At 44.1% G+C, this 26,046-nt stretch overlaps 1 protein-coding gene across 3 annotated transcripts in view; it reads right to left on the bottom strand.

Moving 5' to 3' along the window:
• The window catches only part of FHOD3 (formin homology 2 domain containing 3), a 633,930-nt gene that overhangs the window by 44,159 nt on the left and 563,725 nt on the right, over positions 1-26,046 (bottom strand). For all 3 annotated transcript variants that reach the window (XM_006835080.1, XM_006835081.1, XM_006835079.1), the window contains 3 exons: positions 11,716-11,874; positions 2,004-2,186; positions 182-301 (listed from right to left, as the gene is read on the bottom strand). In XM_006835080.1, coding sequence (XP_006835143.1) covers positions 182-301; positions 2,004-2,186; positions 11,716-11,874 — 462 coding nt within the window. The remainder of the gene's footprint in view (positions 1-181; positions 302-2,003; positions 2,187-11,715; positions 11,875-26,046) is intronic.

Raw genomic sequence — 26,046 nt, 5'->3', positions numbered from 1 at the left:
CAAAATGCAAGTACAAAAAAGTAGGCCTTGATATGATAAGGAAAAAAAATCCTTCCTTTTTTTAGCAAGAAAATACCATAATTGTTTGATCATTTGTGTTTTGGTGGACCAGAAGCACAACCCTCCATCAGCAGAATCAGGTAGCAGGGAATTAGGAGGATAAAGAATGTGCAAGACTTACATTGGTTCCATTTAGAAAGTTCCCAATGGCTAACAGGGTAGACAGGATAAAGCCCAAGGTTTTATTGTTCTCCAACTGGTCTATTCCTTCCTTCAGATCCAAAAGTGGTTCCGCCACTTCCTTTCAGTTATTTAAAAAAACAAAAAACAACAATAAAGAGGGTTCATTTTGGCTTTACTTTGTTCTTTTTAATTTTTGCACAAGGAGTCCCATGTGATGGGTATGTGCTCTTAGGCATGTACCAGGTGCTGAAAGATGTCAGTGTCTCCCCATTGAAGACAAAGTCTGAGGGGCACCTGTGACTAATATGAGCTTCAGCAAATAGGACAAGTGATCTGTCTCCCTCTGATTACGGCTGCATTTTTCAAGCCCAGGTAAGACCCATCTCTCTCCTGACCACGACTGACTTGTATGACGCTTCTTCACCTTTTCCCTTCAGCATCAGACCATTTTCTTCCTCTCTGCTTTTCTCCTTCCATGCAGAAACTGTGGTCTCACTGTTCCGGGACCACCCCAGGTCCCTCAAGCTCCCCTCTAGGCACTCCGTGACTGGCTATCTCTTATCCTGGTTACTTACTGAGAGGTCACTGTCTTCTTCATCCTTCCCACTACCTCAGACTCCAGGCCTGTTCTATATTCTCGTGGCCTCTATGAGATATCCTTCTCTGTCATTCTGTAGACTCCCAAGTCCTTACTGAGATTCTCCCTGAGCCCAGATTCCAAAGCCAGAAAGTTCAATTTCATTCTCTCCAGGTTAGCTTCTTCCAGGCTGGCTCTGCCAATCAAGACTGACTTAATGATATGTTTTCACCATGATGCTACCTCACTTTGTTAGATAAAATCAGCTAGATTTGCCAACTATCTGTGACCAAGTCACTCCAGTCACCTTAGAGTTCTAGGTCTTATATCTGCTTGATTCAACAATGGATTCAAATACACTAATTCCTTCCGGAAGCTTCCAGACCCATTGCCACCTCTCTGGCCTTCAGTATAGGATCCTGTTACCTTCTTTGCAGAAAGATGGAGGCCATGCAGCTTCTTAATGTATCTAGTTTTTTTCAATCTGTGTTCTCTGGACACTTGTTCTCAAACTCCCATCTAGTTTATGTTCCATCTCCCCCCTCTCCTCAACACTAGTTCCTTCTGTTGGCTCTATTTCTAGGAAAGACACCTGCTTCCTCTGCTTTCCATTCAACAAGACAAGACACCCCAAGTTTTCAGAAACATCAGGGTCTTCTGCCTTTCCTTCTTCCAGTCACCTTGTGCAATCTGCCTCATCCTCAGCTTCAAGCCTAGAACACTTTCTCAATGGTAACCAATGACCTGCTAATTACAGGTCAACAGCAGTTTAGGTGACTATCTTCAGGTTGAAGGGTTATAGGTGATGTGTTCTACGTTATGCTTTTCTTTGTTTTCTAAATTTTCTATAAATAGCATATTGTTGTTAAGTACTGTTGAGTTGATTCTGACTCACAGTGATCCTGAATAAGATTTCTGAGGCCTCATCTTTCTCTGGCAGAGTGGCTGGTGGGCGCAAACTGCCAACCTTGTGGTTAGCAGTCCTGTGCTTATCCTACAGAGCCATCACATTCCTATAAAGAACATATAGAGTCAGGAGAAGAAGAGTTTTTTAGTTTTTTAACTAGTCATTTGGTGGTATGTGTGGCCAACACTTTAGAATACCTCTCCACTGGCAGACTACTGATCTCTAAGCATATACAACTCTTCCTTCAAACCTGCCTCAAATATGATACTTCACTGCCTTCACCCATAAAGAGATGTTTCTCAGCCATGAGGATGTAGGACTGGCTGTTTCTCTTACCTTCTCTATGGTTTCATAATCCATTTTGAAGGCCCAGAGGTGGAGCCGAGCTGACAGCTCGCTGATGGAGGAGAGGGTGAGGAGGAATTGCTCTGCGCTGCCCAGGGGTACCTCAGGGTTGGCCAGCTGAGCTTCCTGGATCTTCTGCTTCTCCTCTTCGGTGGGAATCATGGTGAGAATTTTCTGGAAAAATGGGATAATAACATTTTCTCTTCATGGTGGACCTTACTCCACTCCTTCCATGTTTTCAAATTGCAATTTCTCAACCAGGTAGTTCCTTATTGTATAGCGTTTGTTTGTTTTAATCATATACAGATATTATATTGCTACAAACAAAACACACTTTAGAGAAAGAAAGCCCTAGGTATCATTTAAACTTATATTCCTTTCCTCTAAAATTCTCTTTTCTCTCTCTTCGAATCTTCTCCTGTTTCATAAAGAACTTAAGCACTTGCCTGAGGTCTTGTACATGAAACAAAGTCTAGGCTAGAAAGAGGAATTATACATGGAAGAAAAATGAAAGAAGAAGATTTGGAAACATGGAAAAGGAAATAAAGAATGTAAAGAAAATCTATTTCTAGTGTTTCTCAAAGATTCATCTAAGAGCTAACAGAAAAGAATCCTTTTCAAAGAACTTAGGTAAACCTTTGTACAAGAGACAAATGACCATTTTAACTGTTTTTTCAAATTTTACTTAGAAGCAACAACATTTTAAATGCTGTCAAACTCAAGTCTCATTGAGGAAAAAATGATGTTATTTATAAACAGCAATTGTTGCTGTTGTTAAATTCTGTCGAGTCATAGCGACCTTGTATAGGGTGTCCAATGAGTGGCTGGTGGGTTTGAAACACTAACCTTGTGGTTAACAGTCCAGTGCTTAACCTACAGAGCCACACCAGGACTCCATAAAGAACAATGCAAATCTATTAAACTGATGAATAGATCTTTTTATTTATATTTGATTCTGGTAGATAACAATTATGGAAGGAGGAAGGAGGCAAAAAGGCATCAGAATGATTATGATTCATACAGGTTCACATTCCTTAACAACTCTGAGACTTTTAATCTCATCTTTTTCCCACAGAGCTGCTGGTGGGCCTGAACCACCAAACTTGTGGTTGACACTCCAGTGCTTACCCTATGGAGTCACCACACTCCCTCTATTTTAAAGGAAGGTAAAAATGCCCATCATGTGACATGTCATATGCAGCATCATTTATGGTGAGACATCTTTCTTTATTTTCTCTACTTTCTCCTTGGCTATTATCAAAACAAAGAGTCCTTGGGGCACAGTGGTTAAGCGCTTGACTGCTAACTGAAGCACTGACAGTTCAAACTCACCTAGCAGTTCCACAAATTCTGACAATCTGCTCCCATAAAGGCTGTAGCTTAGAAAACCTGACAGGACAGTTGTACTCTGTCAAAGAAGTTGCTCTGAGTCAAAAATGGACATGACAACATCACATAACCACTACAACCAAGGTACAGAAACACACATTGTACCATAATTTTTGTCATGGTTGTGTAGTAACTGAATCTAAGTGGCTTTGGTTACCGCTGTACAATGTCAAACATCTGGGTAGAGTGGGGAGAGGGTGTTCTGGCTCTGGGTGAGGTGGAGTCAACACACCCCAATACAGTTCTCAGTCCTGGGCTGTGTACTCACACTGCAGTTACAAACACTGAATAGCAAATGGTGACACATGGATTGGGGAAGAAGTGTGGAAGTAGAAGTATCATCAAACTGGCTATTTCCAGGACTGGACAATTTTCCTTTGCTATTAAACACTTAACTGTAATGTTGGTTTGAACTTCAAGGTCAGTGGTTCAAATCCACCAGCCACTCCTTGGAAATCTTGTACAGGGTCACTATGAGTCAAAACTGATTCCATGGCACTTAGCAACAACAACGACATTGCCTAGGCCAGGCTCAAGCCAGGCCTACAGCAGGACGTCAGACACAGTGAATGAGTGCACTCAAGAAAGCCTCTAGCTACGACTCTAGAAGTGGGAAAGGGGTCTCCTGGCAACAAAAGCAGCAGCAGCAGGGGCTGGCAGGCTCCTAATCTCTCAGGGAGAGGAACCTTCCTCAACACTTGGAGGAACTGAGGTCTTAGGAAGGTAGGGTAAACACCCATTGCTTTTTTCTCTTTCTGTGCTCCTTTGACTTGGTGCCAGATAGAGGCAGAATCACAGAAAGAGCATGGCAAGGCAGGATAGTGGATGTCTCAGCTTTCTGCTGAAGGACCAAAAACGGAAGCTCCCAGGGAAGCAGACAGTACCAGAGAGGTCATGGAGGAGGAAGAACTTCTAAGGCAAATACATAAAGCTGTTTAACAATGCCTGGGATCACTCTTTTGCTGCCTGTGGGTAAATCTGGCCTTGAAGAGTTGAACTGTTGTTGTTGTTAAGTGCCATCAAGTCGATTCTGACCCATAGTGACCCTCTATAGGGTTTCCGAGGAGCAGCTGGTGTGCTTGAACCGCCAACCTTGCAGTTCAAATGGCTTTGCAGTCTGGCGCATTAACCCACAGCGCCACACCAGGACTCCTTAGAGTTGAACTAGAGGGGACTTACTTACCCACTTTGAAAATCAACCTAACACTGGCACCACAGCCCACAGAAGGCAGGGCAGAGCCTGTGGTCTGAACTCAAACAGGTAAGAGAACACTCCTGTATTATTATCACGAGGCCAGGACTACCATGATATAAAAACTAGACAAAGCAATTACAAGAAAACCACCACCCAGTATTTCTAATACAGCTGGGTTTAAAACATCCATATCTTAATGTATCTAGGGATACATAAACCATTGCTTTATTTTGCACAGCAGTCTGAGAAAATAATCACCACCACAAAATGAGATTGTTCCTGGGAATGCAAGGTTGGTTCAACATACAAAAATCAGTCAATGTAATATACCAGATTAACAGTCTGAACAAGAAAAATCATGTAATCATTTCAATTGATGTAGAAAAAAATAATTCGACAAAATCCAATCTCCATTCATAATAGAAACTCTCAATAATCCAGAAGCTGTAGATAAATGACATTTTCCAAAACATCTACACTTAATACAGGAGATGCTTTCCTTCTAAGACTGTGGACAAGGCCAGGATATCCACTGTCACCATCCCTACTTAACACGGTACTGGAAAAATCCTAACCAGGAGAAATAAAGAGACACATAGCTTGAAAAGGAGACTATAAACCTGGCCCTATTCGTATAATGGATTCCAGGTGTGGCACTGTAGGATCAGCACTGGACTGTGAACCACGAGGTTGGTGGTTCAAACATAACAGCTACGCCTCAGAAACCATACACAGGGTTGCTATGAATTGGAACCAACTCGACGGCACTTAACAACAACAGTAACAACATTCATATAATGTGGAGAATTATAAGAAATCTACAACTGTTCAAATTTAAGTAGTTGATCAGAAGCTGGTGACGCAAAGCTGCACGGAAGACCTGCATTCTGTGCTGTGGTCACAGTCAGGTGGAATGGAAGGTGAGTCCTACAAGACCTCACCTTTGAGCTTCCTCTTCATTCTGGCCACAAATGCTGAGTTGACACAGGTAGCATTTCAGCATCAAAGAAGATTCTGAACACAGTGCTCCTTGATCTTCACTACCTGGCTCATGTCCCCCCTCCCCCCAGGTTCCTGCTATTGAACCCACCTGTCCACACAGATGGTATTAAAACAATAACCAACACAATTCAACCCAGATACTGCTGCTTCAAAAATGTGCCTAATTTGAACTCACCCACTTCTTAAAATAACAACTAAAATTTGTATTTTAATTCAAATTATTTTAAGCAAATTGTTTTTGCATATACAAAACAAAACAATATATATTTTAACATGTTTTATCCTTTTTCAGAAGGCATTTTCCTGCATTTTTTTTTTCTTTGTTCCTTTGAGAAAGTAATCAAACACTCTTACTTTTGTTTTTTACATCTCTGACTAATTTAAACCATTTGTTGACTGCTGAAGACTTATGAGGTTTCCATCTGCCAGTTTATTTTTTACACATCACTGGCAACAGTGGAGCAACAGGCCAAAGCTACTGCCAATAAATGAATGGTCTCTTTGCCCCCATGAGAAGAGGGAAGGATGACTATGAAGAGGTACTTTAAGCTGTTTATATACCATGTCAGATTTATTGATGATTTTATTGATCACCATTTGGTTTCACAGGAAGAAAAACATTAAACAAGACCTACACATCAACAACCTCAGTATGTTTAGCTTCCTCTCAGACTATGTTCCTTCCAGCCCAGCTCTAAGCATACTTCCTTGTGTATCTGAAAGCTGCGTTTCAGAGAAGAAAACACAACTCTCCAATAATTCTAGGGTTTGCCTGCAGTTTGCGTTCACTTGAAGATAAGGACAAAACAAGCAATCATTTTACTTTGTACATTTGGCCAGAAAGCAAATAGTTGAAGTACTTACACTAGAATGTGGTTTGTGTAAAATTTGTACATTCTCATGAGAAAATAAGTCTTCATTCATGTTATCTTGTGCCACTGAGTCGGTTCCAACTCCTAGTGATATAGGGTTTCCAAGGAGTGGCCGGTGAGCTTGAACTGCCAATCTTGCAGTTAAAACCGACTTTGCAGTAAAGCACATTAGCCCACAGCGCCACACCAGGACTCCTCATTCATGTTGCAATGATTCATAATTATTTTCATGTCGAGACTCTTCTTACTTTCTGAAAGTTCTTGATATTATTATCCACAGTATCTTCACTCATGCTCACTACTAGTCAGTGAGGCTTGTGGAGCATGGCGTATCCCATCAAACTTACAGCAGGGGTGACTTGCCTCACGCCATGTTGGATCAACCATGGCAGAGCAGGAGAATCACCTAAAGGATTCTCCTGGCTTCCCAGTACTAGCTCTGCAGTTTATGGGGTCCCGCCAGAAATGCAAAACCACCAGTGTGGCTAAGCCACCCAACTGTTGGGATATTCTGATTTTCTGGTGGTTTTGAGCTGACCATTACCTCCCCTGGCCAGGTGAATCTGCTGTCTGGTGCTCAGTTGGGGCCTGCACAGCACAACCTGACTGAAATGAGGCTGTAGTTTTGTGCATGTGGCCAAACAGAACCTCTGCTGCCAGGAGGCTGGCAGGCCTGGGAGCCAAATGAAATTAAATGGAATTCAGTTGTGTTGCCCTCTGACAAGACAAGGGCTTTCTATAAAATTAAGAGCTTAAAAAAGAAAACCCTCCATACCTGCAATTTGTGATAACTTGACATTTTTTTCTTGGGAAAGTATCATTAATAATACTGAGACTGCATAGTAGTTTTCTAAAGTTTAATACTCTTATGAAAAATTATTCCCTAAACGTAGTTAGTTAACTACTTCCTTTTGTTTTCATAACAAACCTGAATATGAACCTCTGGGTTGCTAAGCAAAGCCAGAGAATACTACTTAGTGCATCCTAATTACAGCTAATTAAATTTCGGAATCATTAATTCCTATTTATATGGTGTGGGGCTGTTGAATAAGCATTATAAGATAAACCCACATCAGCTCTTCGGAAACTCTATTCATAGTCACCATGAGTCAGAACCGACTCAATGGCACTTACCACCACTACTTTAGGTACTGTGAGCCTTCACATGGCTCCATCAGGCGGGGGGGGGAGGGTGGTCATGCTACACTGTGCCCGCATCCAAGAAGCAGACAATCTGGAAAAACCTTTGAGCACAAGCTGGAAATCTTATTAGCAATGATCTGCAAGTACACAACTGCCATCTCTTTCCAGTTCTGACTTAACTCTTTAACAACGAGCCTAGAGAATAAGCTCTGGGTAACTGACCTGAGGAGTCCTGGTGTGGTGCTGTGGGATAAAACACTGGATCACAAGGTCAGATTGAGCTACAAGGTAGGTGGTTCAAACCCACCAACCGCTCCTCAGAAACCCAATACAGGGTTGCTATGAGTCAGAACTGACTCGATGGCACTTAACAAATGACAACTGACCTCATGGAGCAGTAAGTGGTGATTCACAAGTAGATTCTTTCTGTCCATGCTGGACACCTGAGTTCAATTTCTGGCCAATGCACCTCAGGTGCCACCACCTATCTGTCAGTGGGGGCTTTGTGTTGCTATGACATTGAACTAGTTTCTGTAGAACATCCAGATTAAGATTAAGAAGAAAGGCTAAGGGGCTCTACTTCCAAAGTCAGCTGATGACCGACGACTACCCTATGGTTCAGTGATGTGACTTGCTAAGGATGTTCAGGATGGCCCATGACCCGGCAGCATTTTGTCCCACTCTGCCTTGGGTCATCATGAGTCAGGGGCCACCTTGATGGCAGCTAACAACAACTCATCTCTGAAGCACAGGGTCTAGACCACTGCCATCCCTCAGACAACCATGAGGGCAATGGCTGGAGACAACAGGTGACGACAGAGTACCCTGGATCTCTGTTTCCTAACAGGGCTGGCTTCCACTGGTGTCTCCTTGGCCAGGAATGACAGGAACACCCCCTCACCCTAAGGCAGCTTTCAGATCCATCAGTGGTTCTCAACCAGGGTGATTTTGCCCACAGGGGACATTTGGTAAGGTGGAGGGTCAGAGAAAAAGAGGAAGACCCACCAGTGAGATGGACTGGCAAAGTGGCAGCGTCAATGGGCTCAAGCATGGCAACAATTGTGAGGTTAGCCCAGGATCGGGCAGTGTTTCATTCTGTTGTAGATAGGGGTCGCTATGAGTTGGCACTGACTCAATGGCACCTAACAACAACCACAACAACAAGCATCCAGGGAGGCTGCTAACCATCCTACAACACTCAGTAAAGTCCCTCACAACAAAAAGGTATTCCAGCCCACAGTGTTAATAATAATGCTAAGGTTGAGAAACCCTGCTTCAAATGAAAACTTTTTCATAAACATGATATAACTCCATGTGCTGTTGTGAGTAAACATGAAATTACTATGGATGCACGACACCATAAAACCTCAGTAAGGGCTTACCAGCATCCCTGGGGATACAAACAATTACAGCACTTGGCTCCTAACTCAAAGGTTGGAGGTTTAAATCCACTCAGAGGTGACCCAGAAGGAAGTCCTGGTGATCTTCTTCTGAAAATTCAGCAAATGAAAACCCTGCGGAGCACAGTTCTAGTTGGAGGCACATGAAATCGCCATGAGTCAGAGTCAACTCAATGGTGACTCTTTTTTTTGTTGGTTTTGTTAAGGGTTTACTAGCTTTTTCCATGGTTGTATCGTCTCATTGCAACTGTTCCTACATTAATATTAACAGGAGGCAAAGTGAACTTCCTTGCCTCATTCAGATTCCCTCTTACTCTCTTTGGTAAACAAACCTGGCCGCAGCATGTCCCACCCATGCCCAGGATCCAAAGGCCTGAACTCTTGACCATCGAGCTCATATTCCAGTTCAACCTCTCACTGGTTTAGGACCTTGGACACAGACTAATGCTGGGATTCAGTTGTCACTTGGGAAACATAATTGTAAGTCCTTCATAAGGTTTTAATAAAAATCTATGTTAAGCACTGACCTATTGCCTGATCCCCAGTAAGAACACTAGGAAAGTCGGGTGCAGTGCTCTGCTGTCACTCTGTCCCCACCACTGTTAGCATTGCTGTCATTACTCCCTCCTGATCCAAAGGGTGCTCAGCAAGACGCCAGCCAGAGAAGGACACATAACCATTGGATTCATTCCAAAATGTAAGTAAAGCATTGTATTGAAACGCTCCCCACCCAGGGAGAGCTCCGTTTCAGGGAAGAACAAAGCAAACCCAGAGGGATCCATCTCTCCTGGTGAACTTTCAAGTTCTCAAGTTGAAGGGAAATATTTTTGAAAAGGGGAAAGAGTCATTGTTTCCTTTCACCGGGCTTGCTCTAGCTGTATTTGAAAGCTCTCTCTGTAAGAATCTGAAGCGTTGGTGACCTCTAGGTGACTCTGTTGGGTAAGTGGGATGGCAGAATGTGTGCCAGGCCCCAGCAGGCTGTTTTCCTAGTTGACAGACACTTGGCACTTGGGTTGCCCAGGTCAATAGCCCCACACACTCAATGGCAGCTCCCTGCTGCCTTCTCTGGGGGTCCCAGAGTGGGGCTGCTCATATTGCAACTTGGCCTGTCCCTTCTTGCTCTCTGGCAGCTGTCTTGCTATTCCTCTCTGTCTCTTGCTGTCATCTTGCTTACCTCTTTACACCCCCTGCCCTACTCCGCCACATGCCTTGACTCCCCGATTGCCCACACCTGGGTACATTTACCTGCTTGGTGGCCTAAACCCAGTCCAGAGAGTTCAAGGGCAACACACTCTTCAGTCTGGAGGGAAATGCACTGCTTTTCTTGTACCTGAGTGTGTGTTTGTGCATGCACATGTGTATCATGCACACAGCTGCCTTGGTGTCTACAAAAGCAGTTCTTCCTACTGAGCCCTCATCTTTCCAAAGCTGAAAGATGCACTGGCTGGCTGGGACCATGTATGTGCCCCCTCCCCCTCCTACCACACACTCAGAGCTGGACCCTTCCTCACCTCCTCACCATCCCTCTCTGCAGTCAGCCTTCCTCGGCTCTCTCCACCTTCAAGTATGACGGTGTATGAATGCACCCCAACCACAGAGGGGCTTTAAAGGGGTCCAGGGCTCCTTGTCAACAGAAGGATGGATGGGACCAGTGTTCCCAGATGCCTGTTCTGGCCTGGTTTTTTGTTGTTGTTAAGTGCCGTCAAGTCGGTTCCAAGCCATAGCGACCCTGTACGGGGTTTCTGAGGCTGTAAATCTTTACGGGAGCAGAAAGTCTCATCTTTCTCCCGCAGAGCTGTTGGTAGTTTCGAACTGCTGACCTTAAGGCTCACAGCCCGATTTGTAATCACTATGCTACCAGAACACCCCAGAATATCTGGTGGTCCTGTGGGAATCGGTAGGCTGGACCACTAACTCCTCTCATTCCCAGTATTAGATTATGAGATTGAACCTGCTACAAACTGGCATCAGTGTGTGTGTGGAAAAAGGAGAGTATGGCCTGGTAGAGGGGCCACTGCTGGCGGGGGGGGCATTGAACCTTGGCAAACTGATGAGCTGTGTGGCTCCAGCTCAGTCACTGGCCAGCTCCATGGTGACAACCAAGTCACCCAATCTGTCTCCACTTCAAACAGGTCAACAGACGCTAAAGACTCAGTGTTTCTCTGGAAACCCCAAGGAAGTGTTACCAGAGAAAGCCATTCACCTAGATGTGAACATGTATTGAAGGCCTCACTTAAAAAATAGCATACAAGCGAGTTTCAAAAAGTTGGTGGAAAAAGGGAATGAACGGATAATGCAGTTTTTCCCATGAACTTTTTGAAGCCCCCTCATACATACAGAAAAATGAATAACTGCTGGAACTGGTTTACTAGACACAGTTGACTTGAAGTGGTGTGAAAGCAGATGGTACCAGCTTCCTGAGGAAGTCATCAGACTCTTCCTCAAATTAAGGGGAAGAGAGCATGCGGTCAGAGGAAGGCCAGCACATGACCCAGAGAGTGAGGGACTTTGAACTTCACAAGCAATGTGGGATTCCTCACACCAGAAGTTAAAACATTGTATAAATTAAGATGATCCTGAGTCTGGCTGAGGGCAGAAAAATGGCAAGCCACCCTGGGGAAAAAGACTTATTGGACACAATAATGCATTATATACACAACACATTAGTGAACACAAGCAACGCTCCACAGAGCGTCTCTTACCTCAATTCCTTCTTTGTTTAAGGCATATTCATCAAAATTCAAAATGGCAATCTTAATGGTTCTCGGAGGGGGCAGGACCGTCAGACCAATATTAATGGCGTTGCTCCTTTTGGAATCCAGCACGATGATCTCCTGTCTTTTTCCATCTGCAGCAGTTTTCTTGGTGATAAAATAAGGAGAATCCAACATTAATGAATCATCTTTGGTCCTTTCTGTGTTTCATTACTTCAAGCAAACTCAACTCACTACTCATTTAAAGATGAAAACAAATGGTTCAGATTCAGCCCAGGGAACGACTGGCTACTGCTCAGCACAGAAGAAAGAGATCAGGGATTGCTCTGAGCAGCCGCCAAGTTTGGGTCAGCAATGGAACTTCACAAGTCAGACACATTACAAAAGAAAATTGATTTTCCTTCAATTGAGAAAAAAATGTGATATTTTGCAAAGGGGGGGGGGGGAACCCTCAACAAAAACCACCCTGATTTTCCTCATAAAAGCAGTGGAAACAAAACTCCAGGCTTTCAGAGTTCCCTTGTAGTGCGCTACGAGGTGTAGGAATGTGACTTGATTGGCAGGTGTTCAGAGATGGTCAGCACACATGCTGAGAAAGCGGACCCACGGGGGAGGCTGACAGCTATACTGGCCTGCAAGCCCCTTCAGGTCCCTGACCACATCACTTGAGACGCTCTGTCTCACTCCCTAATAGCAGCACACCCCCACCTGTTCCCCTACACTTGGACATCCACCTGGCTGTCTGCTTGGTGGGAGAAGAGGAGCTGTCTGAGCTGATGAAGGCAAACGAAGAATGCGTGCTAGTGGAAAGAGATGAGGACAAAGCAGACTGAGGAGGGAAGGCAGGGACAAGATGGGCGTGGTGCCCTCACAGAGCTTGTATACGGCTACTCTGCTAGCCTGGGTGCATGCAGGGACTGCAGCTCCTTCAGTCAGCACAAGACCAGTGCATGGCTGCATCCAGGAATGTGTGCTGTGCTGACCTGGCACTTCTCCTTGTCAGGGCTGTGACCACAGGCTTCCATCTTTCCCCTTCACCTCCAGGGTGCTAAGGGTCAGGGAAGGGGGCAGGGTTAGGATAGGCCTGGCTTGGCCTGTTTGGGTTCCTCTGAGGTATGCCCATTTGGTTCATGTGACCAGCTCCTAGGCCTATACTTGGTCTTGGGTATCAAAGAGGAATATGGCCCAGCAGCAATCTTAAGGGAACAGATATGTGGTCAGCACAGGGATAGGAGGGCTCACCGAGTAAGGGGGCTGAGAGGTGGGGTAACTCGTCAGGTAATGGAAGGGGCTGGGGTCTGACACTTGAGCTAGGCCCAGCTGGGGTAAGTAGCTGCTTTGTCAAAGCTGCAGGGAACCTCCAGGGATGAGGCTGAGCATCTGTGAGCCAGCTAAGGGGTTTGGACCAAGCAGCTGACTATCATCACCATTCCATCTCCTTGCTGAGGGTGTGAACCTCACCTCAGATGTGGAGAACCCGACAGGGAAGAGGTGAGGGTCAGTAAGGAGATGGTCCTTAGCACCATCTCACAGAGTCCCTAATGTCCCACGGGGCCCCTTCCAACTTAATTATTAAATTTCTATTGTAGATCCTTAAACAAAAATGCATTTGAGAATAAATAAAAATATTTTTATGAAGAAAATCATGGAAAGCTTTCCAGCTGTTTTGGTAGTTGGTGGACAGAAGGGGGCAATTCCAGTGTGTTCTGGTCACCCATTTTGAACATAGGGCACCAGGGACCTGTGGCTGGAGGTTTCCCCACTCTGAGGTGCAAGCGTGTTCTCTGATATTTAATCAAATAAGCTTAGTCAGTAGCTCTGGAAAATTCTCCATTTACCTTGTAAATCTAATTAACAATATCACTTATGTGAGGGATGCTAAGAACAAATGAGAAGAAGTCTGAAAAAATGCCCATTGCAGCAAGAAAGGACCACACACCTTGTAGTGCTGTTGGGGTGCTGGGGTACCTGCTTTGCCTAGCACTTCAGGGCACCCACTCAGCAACAGAACCCTGGTTTGTTCAGGCTGCCCATGTGCCCAAGTTTAATCAATCATCTCCCTGGGCCTGTCTGCAGTTAGGCTGGCCATGAGACTTACTTAGTTCTGGCTTTTGTTTTCCTGATTAGAGAAGAACCAGGCCTCCCTTCTGACCCCCCATCTTCTTGCCTACAATGTGGCTATGAGAGCTATGAAACTGACATCTCATGAGCAGAAGGAATGAAGTCACATAAGGAGGGTAAAGGGAAAGGCCGAAGGAGTCAGGGACTAAGCATTTGAGAATCTTGGTTCACAGCCAGGATCCAGCGCTGAACTAAACCCAACCCAGGCAATCACATCAATTCCGACTCATAGTGTCCCTATATAGGGGCTCTGACCTGTATCTTTCTTCAGTGGAGTGGCTAGTGAGTTTGAACCACTGACCTTTCGGTTAGCAGCACAACTCCTGAACCACAGCATACGAAGTGTTTGTCACAGGCAGGGACTCATGAGGAATTATTACACTTGCCCCTCGCTCCTCTACACAGTCTCCTTCACTCTAGGAGCTAGGAAAGAGGTTTGGACAGGCCCAGCTGGCTCAGCTGGAGCCTTTGTGAGAATGGGAAGACAACACCCCTCAGGGGAGACACAGTCTTGAAAAAAACATTTGGAGAAAAGCACCAAACAGATTTCTGCCTGCTCCCTCAGCTAGCATCCTCAGGAAGTCTCAATATTGTAAGGATGCGTATTACCTCTAACCTAAATAGCATTAGCACTGGACTGTAAGGTCAGTTTGAACCGCAAGGACAGAGGTTCAAACCCACCAGCCACTCCTCAGAAACGCTATACAGTCTCTATGAGTTAGAACCGACTCGACAGCACTCAACAACAACAATATACAACTTAAAAACAACTCTAATGAAAATGCCAACAAGAACTATTTTTTGGAATTAGATAAAAAATACTCTAAAGTTAATATGAATGATTCCATGGCACATAATCACATTAAAACAATGTGAAGAAACAAAACAAGTTTACTCTAAAGCATATATAATATTTGTCTCTCCAGCTACAGGAGGGCTGGTGTGGCACTGTAAGACGAGCCCTGGTCTGCTAACCACAACATTCAAACCCACCAGCTGCTCCTCGGAAACCACATACAGGTTCGCTATGAGTCAGAACCCACTGGACTTAGCAAAAGTAAGCTATAAAAATGTATTGTAAAGCTGGTGTCATTAAAATGTGTAGCGCTGGCACCAGAAGAGTTGGAATGAAAGAACTAAAAACTCTGGCCCAGGGCATTCCAGGACTAATACCAGGATCAGTGGTCCAGAACCCAGCATGAAAGACCGATTTCTAATACAGAGCCAAAGAAAGGCACTTGAAGTTAAACCAACAAATATGGAAGGTTAGCATTGCTAGAGGCTGGGTGACTGCCATCTTCCTTCCTGGAACCAGGAAAAGCCAGGAAAGAGCAGGAGCACAGGCTTATGTGGGAATAGACAGGGGTCAGCACATAGCAGGAGTATGCACATCCCCAGAGCTCCCCCTTTAATAACTGGATCTATCTCCACCTCTGACTGGACTCCAAGACTCCAACCAAACCCTGAGCAGAGGCAGAAGAGTTTAGTTCTCCAACAGTGTCTGTTTTAATCTGTGGGGTGTCTTCATGCATTGATTTATTGCCTCTCTTCAATATCTATTCCATCTCCTTAAACAGTGATTTCCCGAGTGCCTGCTATGTGCCTAGCTCTCCCCGGGGAACATATCATGGGGAGAAACACAAAATCCACATCTGTGGAGGGCCAGGCTGTCCCCTGACAGAGGTGGTCAGTTCTGGGGTAATCGGAAATTTGGGTTTCTGTCTCACTTTTTTGGCCTGAGTTCCATTAGCTAAACTTCCCTCTTCCTCGGCATATTCCAAGAACTGTCAGGAAACAGGAATTTTGGAAGGAGGTTCCTGCGGTCCCAGGCTCCAGGCACTGGGAGCTAGGCTGCATGGGAAAACTGAAACCGAAGAGTCTGCAAAGGGATGGCAGTGATGGCGTGTCAGGGAAATGGCTGTGGAGTTGTCTCTGAACACGCTACTTTCCCTAATATGTCCAGATGTGTTTGAAGAAAGAGAGGAACTTGCTTCTCTAAGGCAGGAGGAGGGGTTGTGGGAAGCAGCCAGGCTCTGTTTTAGTTTCAGAAAGCCTGGTGAAGTGGAACTCTTGAGCAGAACCAGGCAGCAACACATAGCATGTAGCTAAGCACCTCCTTCAAAGCCCCAACTCTGAGGGAAACCAACACATGCCAACAGGAGGCTCTTCCCTATGGGAGAACTATGGCCTCTGGAGAAATGTTTCAGTCTAGGATGCCATGGGGAGTTTTGCTTGTTATTTTGGTGTTTGACTTGGCTCAGAACAACTCTGTGGAGTGGGTTGGAGATGTGGCCAACCAAGATGGGTGACAGCGTGAGTGATTGTCCTCTAGAAAGAGTCACTGCAGAGCTGAGGACAGAATTCTTAGAGAGAATGGACAGGAGCCATCCCTTTCCTTCAAGCTGTCTAAGACGCGTGAGGCCAAGATGAAGGCCTCAATGAGCTACCACCCAAGCAAGATCAAAAAAGTGACAGAATTTCTGGGAAACACAAGAGGAGGTAGCAGATTTAAGTAGCAGTTCATAACTGCCAAGGCCCAGGGGAAGGTCTGTAACATCTCTGTTGCTCAGATTCACCTGGTGGTCAGCTACCTGGGTTGGGGTCCCTTTTCTAGAACCAGTCAACCCCAAAATGTTTAGGCCTGTATATATAATGGCAATATGAGGCAGGAAGTCCCATAGAATAAGAAGAGTATTTTTCAGACCAGCTAAACCAGATACTAAGATTCAGCGACATATGCTCATACATAGAGCCACAAGTCCACCCAGGCGCCATGTTGGTGTGACACCAGTCCTCGACGCAGACATGATGACTGAGCTCCCCGTGGAAGGTTACACAGTAGTCAGGCACTCTGAGAACAGGTAGAATACACAAATAAAAAAAAGCAACATGATGCTTCTGAATGGCAGTCAAGGGTTCATGGCTACTGTGAAAGAGGAAGCTAACTAGGTTATATTCAGCATCACAAGGGAAGGGCCACAACCATAACTTCCCTGGGGCATAGCCAATCAATGTTGCAAAAGAGAAGGGTGGGAATTCAATAGCTAGAGATAGGTGGAGAGGGAGAACTTAAAATGGTCCTTTGCAATCATTAAGATTGGAAACTAATTTAAATGACACCCTGGAATCCCAGTCAATGGCAATTTCTGTGAGTACACGGACAGGACTTTGTGCAGTACACAAGCGTGGTCACCAGCATCTCTCTGCATCCACTCAACAACCCAAGGAAGCGGTGCATGAAATCAGACCTGGCTTCCTGTTTGTCTTGGTGTGGCACTATAGGATAGGCACTGGACTAATCACTACAAGGTTGGTGGTTCAGACTCACCAGCTGCTCCTCCGAAACCCTATACAGGGTTACTATGTGTCAGAACTCAACAGCGCTTAACAAGAACAACAGAGGAAACAGACTCAGAGAGGTTGTCTGACTTGCTCAAGGTCATATGGGTAATAGCAAAGCCAGACCAGACCAAATGAAATTAGAAATTGCTAACAGTCAAACATGAAGGTTACGTGGGGTAAAAGAAATTTCTTTTAAAATGTTATGGTTGATCCAGAGAAGACACGCACATAGCATGAACTGGAAGGCAGCCAGGAGAAAATGGAATTGAGGTCGTACACAGACAAGAGACCTGAAAGGCAGGTGAAAATATCCAAAGCAAGGTACTGAGGTGGATCAGCAGGGGTATAAATCCATTCCCTGCTGTGTGCCTCAGATTCCTCTGCAGCACCTACCCCACAAGGTGTGTTGTGAGGATTAATGGATAAGATAATAGATATAAAGCATGCACACAAAAACGATCCCTGTCCCATGGTAAGCACTATAGAAGTGTCTGCTAGGATCATCATAAAAGAATATCATCGGTAGAACAATACCTGGTCCATAGAAAGTGATTTCTCAGTACTGGCTATTAGCTGTTTTCATTACCAAGCACTCCTTTTTGCTATTTTTGTTCTACAGACACTGTATTTTAAAAATATCCTGTCTTTCAATGTGTATTCTTAGAAGTACAGCATCCATCACATCTACTGATCAAAGACCTACAGAGTAAGAACTTCAGATCCAATATGCATCATGATCCTGCAGTGAACGTGAAAAGACCTGATGACTGAGTTAGCCTCAGCAAACTCCCTCAGGGACAGGCGTGATTTGCACAGGCCTTTGGAAAAAACTGGCAATAACTCATGGATGCTCATTAAAATCTCTGCAGACCCCCAGGCTCATGGGCACTCAGCATGGGAAATGGCATTTAGAAAACAGCACCCATGAACATGGCACTGAAGATCTCCTTGCAGAGGAGACGGTAGAAAACATCTTGGTTTTTGTGCTTAAGGAGAAGAGCAGCATGGTTACTCCCATATGCCATGTTCCCTTCTGAAGCTAGCAGACTGCACTTCAGGCTTAATCAAAAGAGGGTTCTGAAGAAATATCAGGAAATCCTGCTTCTCAGCCAGGGATAAAGCCCTCTCTGTGGCTGATGACAAAATGAGCAAACATGCAGTCACTACGGCCAACTGGGAGAAACTCAACCACATTTATTTAAGAAGAAAGTTTTGATCCATCGACCAATGTCTTCTGAAGGCCAACCAGTGGTTTACAACTTTGGGTGCGTAAGAGAATCCCTTGGCACACTTAAACCACAGTGGAGCCTCCTGGATCCTATCCTTGGAGATTCTGATTTACTTGATCTGGAGCAGGTCCCAGGCATCACTCTTGTTTCAAAGATCTTTTGTTCAGAATAACTAATTTACATTTTCAAAAAGACAAAAGACTTTTGAGAGATGATTGTTAGGTGGGTAGAAAATTGTTATGTCAAGAACAGGAATATAATTAAAACATGGAACAAAAGGCAAGAACCAGAGAATTGTTTCTCATTAAGGAACAACAGTTAACAGGTTCCCCTGATTCCAAAATGTAGTAAAGACTGGTCTTGCCATATTTATGAATGATGTGGAATAAAGTCACCAAGTCTATAGATAATGGAAGAGGTACTAATGACTGTTAAAATGAGTTCTGAGCAATATTTATACTAACTAAACTTTGGTATATACACGAAATGGAATACTTCATGACATAAAGAATAACGAAGAATGAGTCTGTGAGGTATCTCCTAACACGATGAACCTGGAGGACATTATGCTGAGATTTGTTGTTGTTGTTAAGTGCCTTCGAGTCGGTTCCGACCCATAGCGACCCTGTACAGGGTTTCCGAGGGTGTAAATCTTTACAGGAGTAGAAAGCCTCATCTTTCTCCCGCGGAGCGGCTGGTAGTTTCGAACCGCTGACCTTATGGTTCGCAGCCCGATTCGTAACCACTACGCTACCAGTGCTGAGATTAGTCAATCACAAAAGGACAAACATTGTATGAGACCACTGTTGTAAAATGCTAAGGAAAGGTTTTCTTGATAAAGGAAACATTCTATGATGGTTACAAGGGGTGAGAGGTAGGGGAAATTATTTACTGGCTAGAGGGTAGACACATGGTGATGTGGAAGGCGATATACACAGAGGGAGACTAGCACAGAAAAGAAGAAAGTAGCAAAAGATACAGGGAGGAGTGCAAGACTTAAAGTGAACAGAGAAAATACTGTTAACTGATAGTACATGGAGGGGATTTGCAGACACTGTAAATGAAGCTAAGTATATGATTTGTTGAATATAAAACTGATGATTTCAATCCACAAAAAGTTAAAAAACAGCAACACAGCTCTGACATGCCCAACAAGGGCCAAGCTGATGCCAGGACATCCAGCTAAGTGGTCCTTTAATGTGCAGTGGTTAAATGAGCTTGAGAAGGTTTAGGATTGACAGTATCTGAGTCTTGAAGACGTGGCCACACAGTCTAAAGCCACTACCACCAGGCAACTGGATTGTGGGTGTGGCTTATTGGCATAAAATACATCCACACAGTCATAGGGCGGGGCCTGTGGTCCAGAGAAGGGGCACTGTAGGCACTGCAGGAAGGCAGACTCTGAGGTTGAGTAGGGAATGAGAAGAATAAGGGAAGGGCGTGATCGGAGATTGTGGAGGCGTGCAGAATGGATGGTGAACAGGGCTGGCTTTCCAAAGCTTTCACAGAGGATCACCCCTCTGAGTTTTTAAAGAGTTAATAAATGTCTGAGATGTTTTCTAGAAATAGAAGTGCAACATTTTAAAAAGTGGATATGGAAGGTGTAGAAAGCATTACCCCAGCGGTGTGTGGTTGGAAATGCAGCCTGGACAAAGGGCTGGGCTGGTTCAGAGAACTCCATGCGTCTTGGAGGACACCCTAAGTTTGAGAGCACTTCCATGAAAGGCGACCTCTCTCTCTCACATGCTTCTCAGCATCCCTGTCAGACTCTGGACTTGGCTCGGCACAGCACAAGATCTAGAAATGATAAATCATTCTTCCTTACTCCTTGCCAACTGCCAGGAAAAGTGACGCCATGGGATATTTTCAAAACTGTCCGTTGAGAAAGTGACAATTAAAGTGATGTAACGATACAGATGCCACAAAGATGTGACAATGATGGAATTTTCCTAAAGTCCTGTAGCAAGCGAGATGGCAAGATCCATGGAAAGCATGAAGGCAAATAAACAAACAAACGAACTGCTAAGTCTGAACTACGGCTGAAAACCTGTAGTGAGGAATAAAACTTTTGAAATGGCTTGTTTAGTTTTTAAATTTAAGGGAAAAAGTATTACGATCCCATCTTTTCCCTCTGAACCTTTTATAGCAGAGGGAGACTATCAAACAGATTTCCAGTGTTGACCTAGCTTACCTATCCTAGTGTGGCACTGTAGGATCAGCACTGGACTTCGAACCACAAGGTCGGCAGTTCAAACCCATCAGCTACTATTTGGAAACTCTGCACAGGGTCGCTATGAGTCAGAACCAACTTCAAGGCACATAACAACAACAATAACAACAAAAATGAGGCAGAACCTACTCGGCAACACTTAACAACAACAACATGCTAATAGGAGTCCTGGTATGGCACTGTAGGATAAGCAGTGAACTACTAACTTCAAGGTTGGTGGTTCAAACTCACTAGCCTCTTCTCAGAAATCCTATATAGGATTGTTATGAGTCAGAACCAACTCAAAGGCACTTAACAACAACAATCTGCTAATCAGAAGCCCTGATGGCCTAGCTGGGCTGCTAACTGCAAAGCTGGCAATTCAGACCACCAGTTGCTCCTTGGGAGAAAGATGAGGATGTCTTCCCCTTCAAGACTTGCTGTCTGGAAATCCTAGGAGCCGTTCTAGTCTGCCCTATAAGGTCACTATGAGTCAGAATCAAGCGAATGATGGTTGGGAGGGATCACACTAACAAGAACATTTTAGAAAGGGAATGGGCAGGCTCTTAAAGAAACCACAGGCCTATCCCAGGATCGTTCTGTGCTGGGCACATGTAAGTCTCAAATTTGTGTTTGGATTTCCAAGGTAGAACTCAAGCTTCCTGAGGATGATGTTAAAGAAAATAATTTATCTCCTTATGCCCTGAACGTGAATATAGGGTAGGAACATTTTTTTCTTTTTCTCAGGAAGATGACAGAGAGGAAGCCAGTTTGGAGACAGGTGGGGTTACGGAGCACAAAGCTCCTTTGAAATCCTCCCACTGCTATCAGATGCGTTTTGATTCATAGTGACCTTATCTGTAGGGTTTCCAAGACTATAAATCTTTATGGGGAGCAGTCTGACCTGTCTTGTTCAGAGTAGCTGGTAGATTTGAACTGCTGACCTTGTGGTTAGCAATCCAATTCTTCTCCCATTGTGCCACCAGGGCACCTTAAAGTTCCTTTGGTGCCTCCTTTTCATTTTAAATCATGGTTCATAATATTGGTTGCATTTTACAGTCACCTGGGAAATTTTTAAAGCAGTCCATACAGGGTTTGCCCCAAACCAGTGAAACCATCATCTCTAATTTTTACATCACTGCTAATAGTTTTTGATATATGTCCAAATTTCAGCGTAAAGTTAAATCAACTTCTCCAAGTCCCTTCTGGTGCCCACTCTCCATGGTAAACCTAACAAACCGAAGAAAGTAACACAGCATTTGGTCTCCATAAGGGAAACCAAGACCCCTTCTTCCCCCACTTCATGCTTGTCTTGGTCTGGCTGTAACTTGTGCTGCCCCTGATTGGCCACAAGGGTTGGAAAGCTACTTTCCCTGTGCTCTTACAGGATGATGTCAAGGGGTCAGAACAGAACTGTATCCATAGTGATTTGGAAGTAGATTGCCAGGTTTGTCTTCCAGACAGTTCTGGGTAAACTTTGGGGTGCTTTCTGCTATCTTTCCCAGGGTCAATGTAATAGCCTCATTGTGATCCACCACATCTTAGCTATATACCATGATGAAATTTAGCACTGCATTTTTGTCTTTCTTCAGAAGAGATACTCAAAGTGATCTAAGCAATCACAAAAGGGAAAAGATTGTATGAGACCACTGTTGTAAAAGTTAAGAAAAGGTTTTCTTAATAAAAGAAACATTCTATGATGGTAATGGGGGTGAGAGTGGGTGGGTGAGGAGGGGAGGTGGGGTCAGTCATGGGCTAGATGGTAGACACATGGGTGAGGGGGGCTGGCAGAGGAAAGATGTTGAGGGAGAGACAGGGAGTGCAAGAGTTAAAGGGCATTGAGGTAAATACTGTTATCTGATGGCACATGGAGGGGATTGCAATAATTATAATGAACTATAAGATTTGCTGAATGTGAAACTGATGATCTGCTCTGTAAACCTTCATCAATTTACAATAAAAAATCTTAAGAAATAGATGAAAGTCATCTAAGAAGCTATATATAGCTCCTGCTGAAAGAGGAAAATGGACCCACTTCCAGAAATTATTTGGAAAGAAAACCAAGCCACTCATCTTTCTTCTCTTCTCACCATTTGCATTCAGTGGTCACCAAGCCTTGGATCTGGCACATGAATCTCTGTCTTAGGGATGGCTTTGACGGTCACAACAATGACCTCTACTTCTGGTTAGCTGTTAGTTTCCTAATGGAAACTGCACTTGATTCCCTTCCTCTGCACTGCCCTGAGAAGTATATTTCATTTTTGTGGTGCTCTTTTGTGTTTAATGAAAAGCTTCTCAAGAGCTAGAATTAAGATGTGGCTGCCTACAGCTGCATTTTATGAAAATCATAATCAAGGATTAGAAACAGAAGTGAAACTGGTCGTATCCATATTGATAACAGGAAAAAGAGACTGACCTCTCAAATGTGATGTCTTTTCATCCTAATTTGCAGTTTTACCTTCTGGTAACACTGTATAAATTAGCTCCTGTTTGTATTCCTGTCCCCCTAAAACAGAGGCATGGACACCTGAATTTTGCTGCAGAGTCAGTTTGGCAAACTTTTCAACATAATGAGTCGATTGTTGTTGAGTCAATTAAAACTTATGGTGACCTATGTATGTCAGACTAGAACCTTTGGAAGTAGATTGACAGGTCTTTCTTCTAGCGCACTGCTGGGTAAAGTTAAACATATTAACTGCATCATCCAGGGAATCCTTCCAACATACTACTCTTCACTTACTCTCCCACTTAAGAAAAGTGCTCTCACATTTGCCCGTTAGTAGGTAACAAAGTATCTTAAAAGGCTCCCATTTGCATCAAAAACACCAGACAGGAACTTCAGGCTACTGACAAGAGACTTGTTTCACCAACCAGTGGGGTCAACAGAAGGAAGGAGTTAAGTAGACCATCCATTCTGAGACTTCACAAGGAAATTAATCTTGTCATTTCCTCTTTAAAAATGATGTTTAAAAGTATCTTCACTGCCAAACTCTTATTCCTTTTCTTTCTCCCCTGAGCATCTTCCAAGGTGAGATGCACCCACGGGAAGCCTAATGCTTGTACAGAGCACAGCAGCCTAATGAGCACATGTGGCAATAAGAAGGAGGAAGGCGACTAGCCAATGAGATCAGTGGGTTAGCGTGTGGTGTTCCTGAGGTCAGGTCCTGGGCACTCCTGGCAGTCACTGGCTATTTCCTGTCTTAATTCAAGCCAGTCTCCTTCCAAATGCTAGTAATGAGGTCTGGAAGGGAGCCTGCGCCTGGCTGAAGAAGTCAGGATGCAGAGTCACTGAGAGGCAAGTCTAGCATCCCTTCCCTAGATACCACCTCCTATAGAGGAGGAGAGCCATGTCTCCTTTCAACTGAACAACAGGGCTGCTTGGATTCAGTTTTCTTTTTCTTTTTTATAAGTCCAGTGGCAGTTTTTATTCTCTAGGAACAAAGACAGGAGGAGATGAAACTCCAAAAGGACCCAGAAGCACTGATGACAAAATGACACTAGGTAGCATGGCTCATCAGAAGTAAGGATAGTTGTTCCAGTGGGCTGGTCATGCTGCTCAGCAGTGGGGAGGGGGGGGGTACTGTGGTAAATCCTACTTTACATATTATTGGATCCCAGCAGTCTGGATTTAGAAACAGGGGAAGCTGTTGGAGGAATTGATCTGAAGCTTGGCAGAGACAGGTACTGCAGTAAATGTCTACTGGACAAATAAAGCAAGTAGTTTCAGAATCCCAGCACATGTCTGAAAAGAAAGTCAACCAATTAAGGCTCCCTGAACTAGCCTTTCGGCTTCACACAGGGCAGACATGCTCTAACTCCGCCCCTTGGCTCCTTGTACAAGACACTTTTACCCCAAGGATGCTGCACACAATGTGTCTGACCCGCAGGTCTGGGTACCTGACTCAGGCTGCTGATAAATTAAGCAACACAAGGAGCTAGAAATAATATATGATAACGAGCTCTTGCATGAGTACTCTAAATGCATACTTTATATGCTTTTTCAGATCCTTAGTTCTGGAGAAGACAGTCTTAAATCTATTTGAAATCTATAAAATACCCAGAATCACAATTTTTTTTTTTTTTTTACACCCAGGTCTTTAAGATATGTTTGTGTGAGCACACATAACAGCAGCTCTATGGATGTCCCTCAGAAGCAAGGTGGCAAGACTTTGGCTGGCTTACTTTGGGCATATCGTTAGAAAAGACCAATTGCTAGAAAAGAACATCATGTTTGGTAAAGGGCCAGTGGGCATGAGAGAAACTCTCTGTGACATGGACTACCACAGTGGGCACAATGCTGGGCACAATCATAACCGACGATCCTGAAGATGGGGCACGGCCAAGTCACATTCACATGTGTTCTACCTCAGGTCGCCATGGATTGCAACTAACAACAACAACAAATCAATGCAGCAAATCATTAGAAAAAATACCGTGCCATTTCTTTACCACTGTTCATGAGCCACATGTTGACCGTTGACCCATACTTTCATGTATAGTGCTTCCCACTGATAAAACTAGGTATGACATTTCTTCTATGTGTAACACCATAGTAACCATATCTACATGATTCTTAAACATTTGCAAAAAAAATAAGATATCTAGATGGATGTGTTTAATATCTAGGGAATATTAAATCAATGGCTATTTGGGAACATCTAGTTGCAGCATGCTGACTCAGCTAAGGGACATGTCACTTGGATCAATGCCTTGGCTTGAGCATTGTGTGGTTATAAATATCATTCAAACTGCTCCCAGCAACCATGTCAGTGAAGGTAAAATTAAATATGCATACCCACTGGATAATATCCACAGAAATGCAGTTCACTTCAACACCCACTGTTGGGCTAATGCTAACATTCCTTGGTTATTTTATCTTTCACACAGTATTATTTGGTTCTTTGAAAGCTGCTTTGCTTAATGTCATTATTAAGCTGGTATCCTAAAGGCTGACCATTTAAACGCACCCAGCAGTGACACGTAAAAAAGACCTGGCAATCTGCTTTCATAAAGAGGACAGCCAAGAAAAACCATGGAGCAGATCTACTCTGTAATACATCAAGTTGTCATGATTTGGAATCAACGGATGACTACAGGCTTGGGTTGTTTATTTACTACTTTAGTTCACACATAGCATGCAGCCAGCACAAGGGAACACGGTATTAAAGGTCAGATGTTATAGTAATATACCAGGAGCCCTGGTGACAAACTGATTAAGCATTTGGATGCTAATTGAAAGGACTGAAAGTCTGAACCCACCACTGACTCCATGGGAGACAAGACCTGGTGATTTGCTCCCATAAAAATTGCAGCCTAGGATGGTAGAACAGTTAGGCAGGTTTGCATGGGCTAAGTGGGACAGAGGTAAATAATGATGTATGCACAACCTTGGAACAACAGGTATCTGGGATACAGGGA

This window comes from Chrysochloris asiatica, unplaced genomic scaffold (genome assembly GCF_000296735.1).
Source record: "Chrysochloris asiatica unplaced genomic scaffold, ChrAsi1.0 scaffold00015, whole genome shotgun sequence".
Classification (NCBI taxonomy): Eukaryota; Metazoa; Chordata; class Mammalia; order Afrosoricida; family Chrysochloridae; genus Chrysochloris; species Chrysochloris asiatica.
The sequence above is the reverse complement of the archived record's forward strand: the minus strand, read 5'-3'. Positions and strand labels throughout refer to the sequence as shown.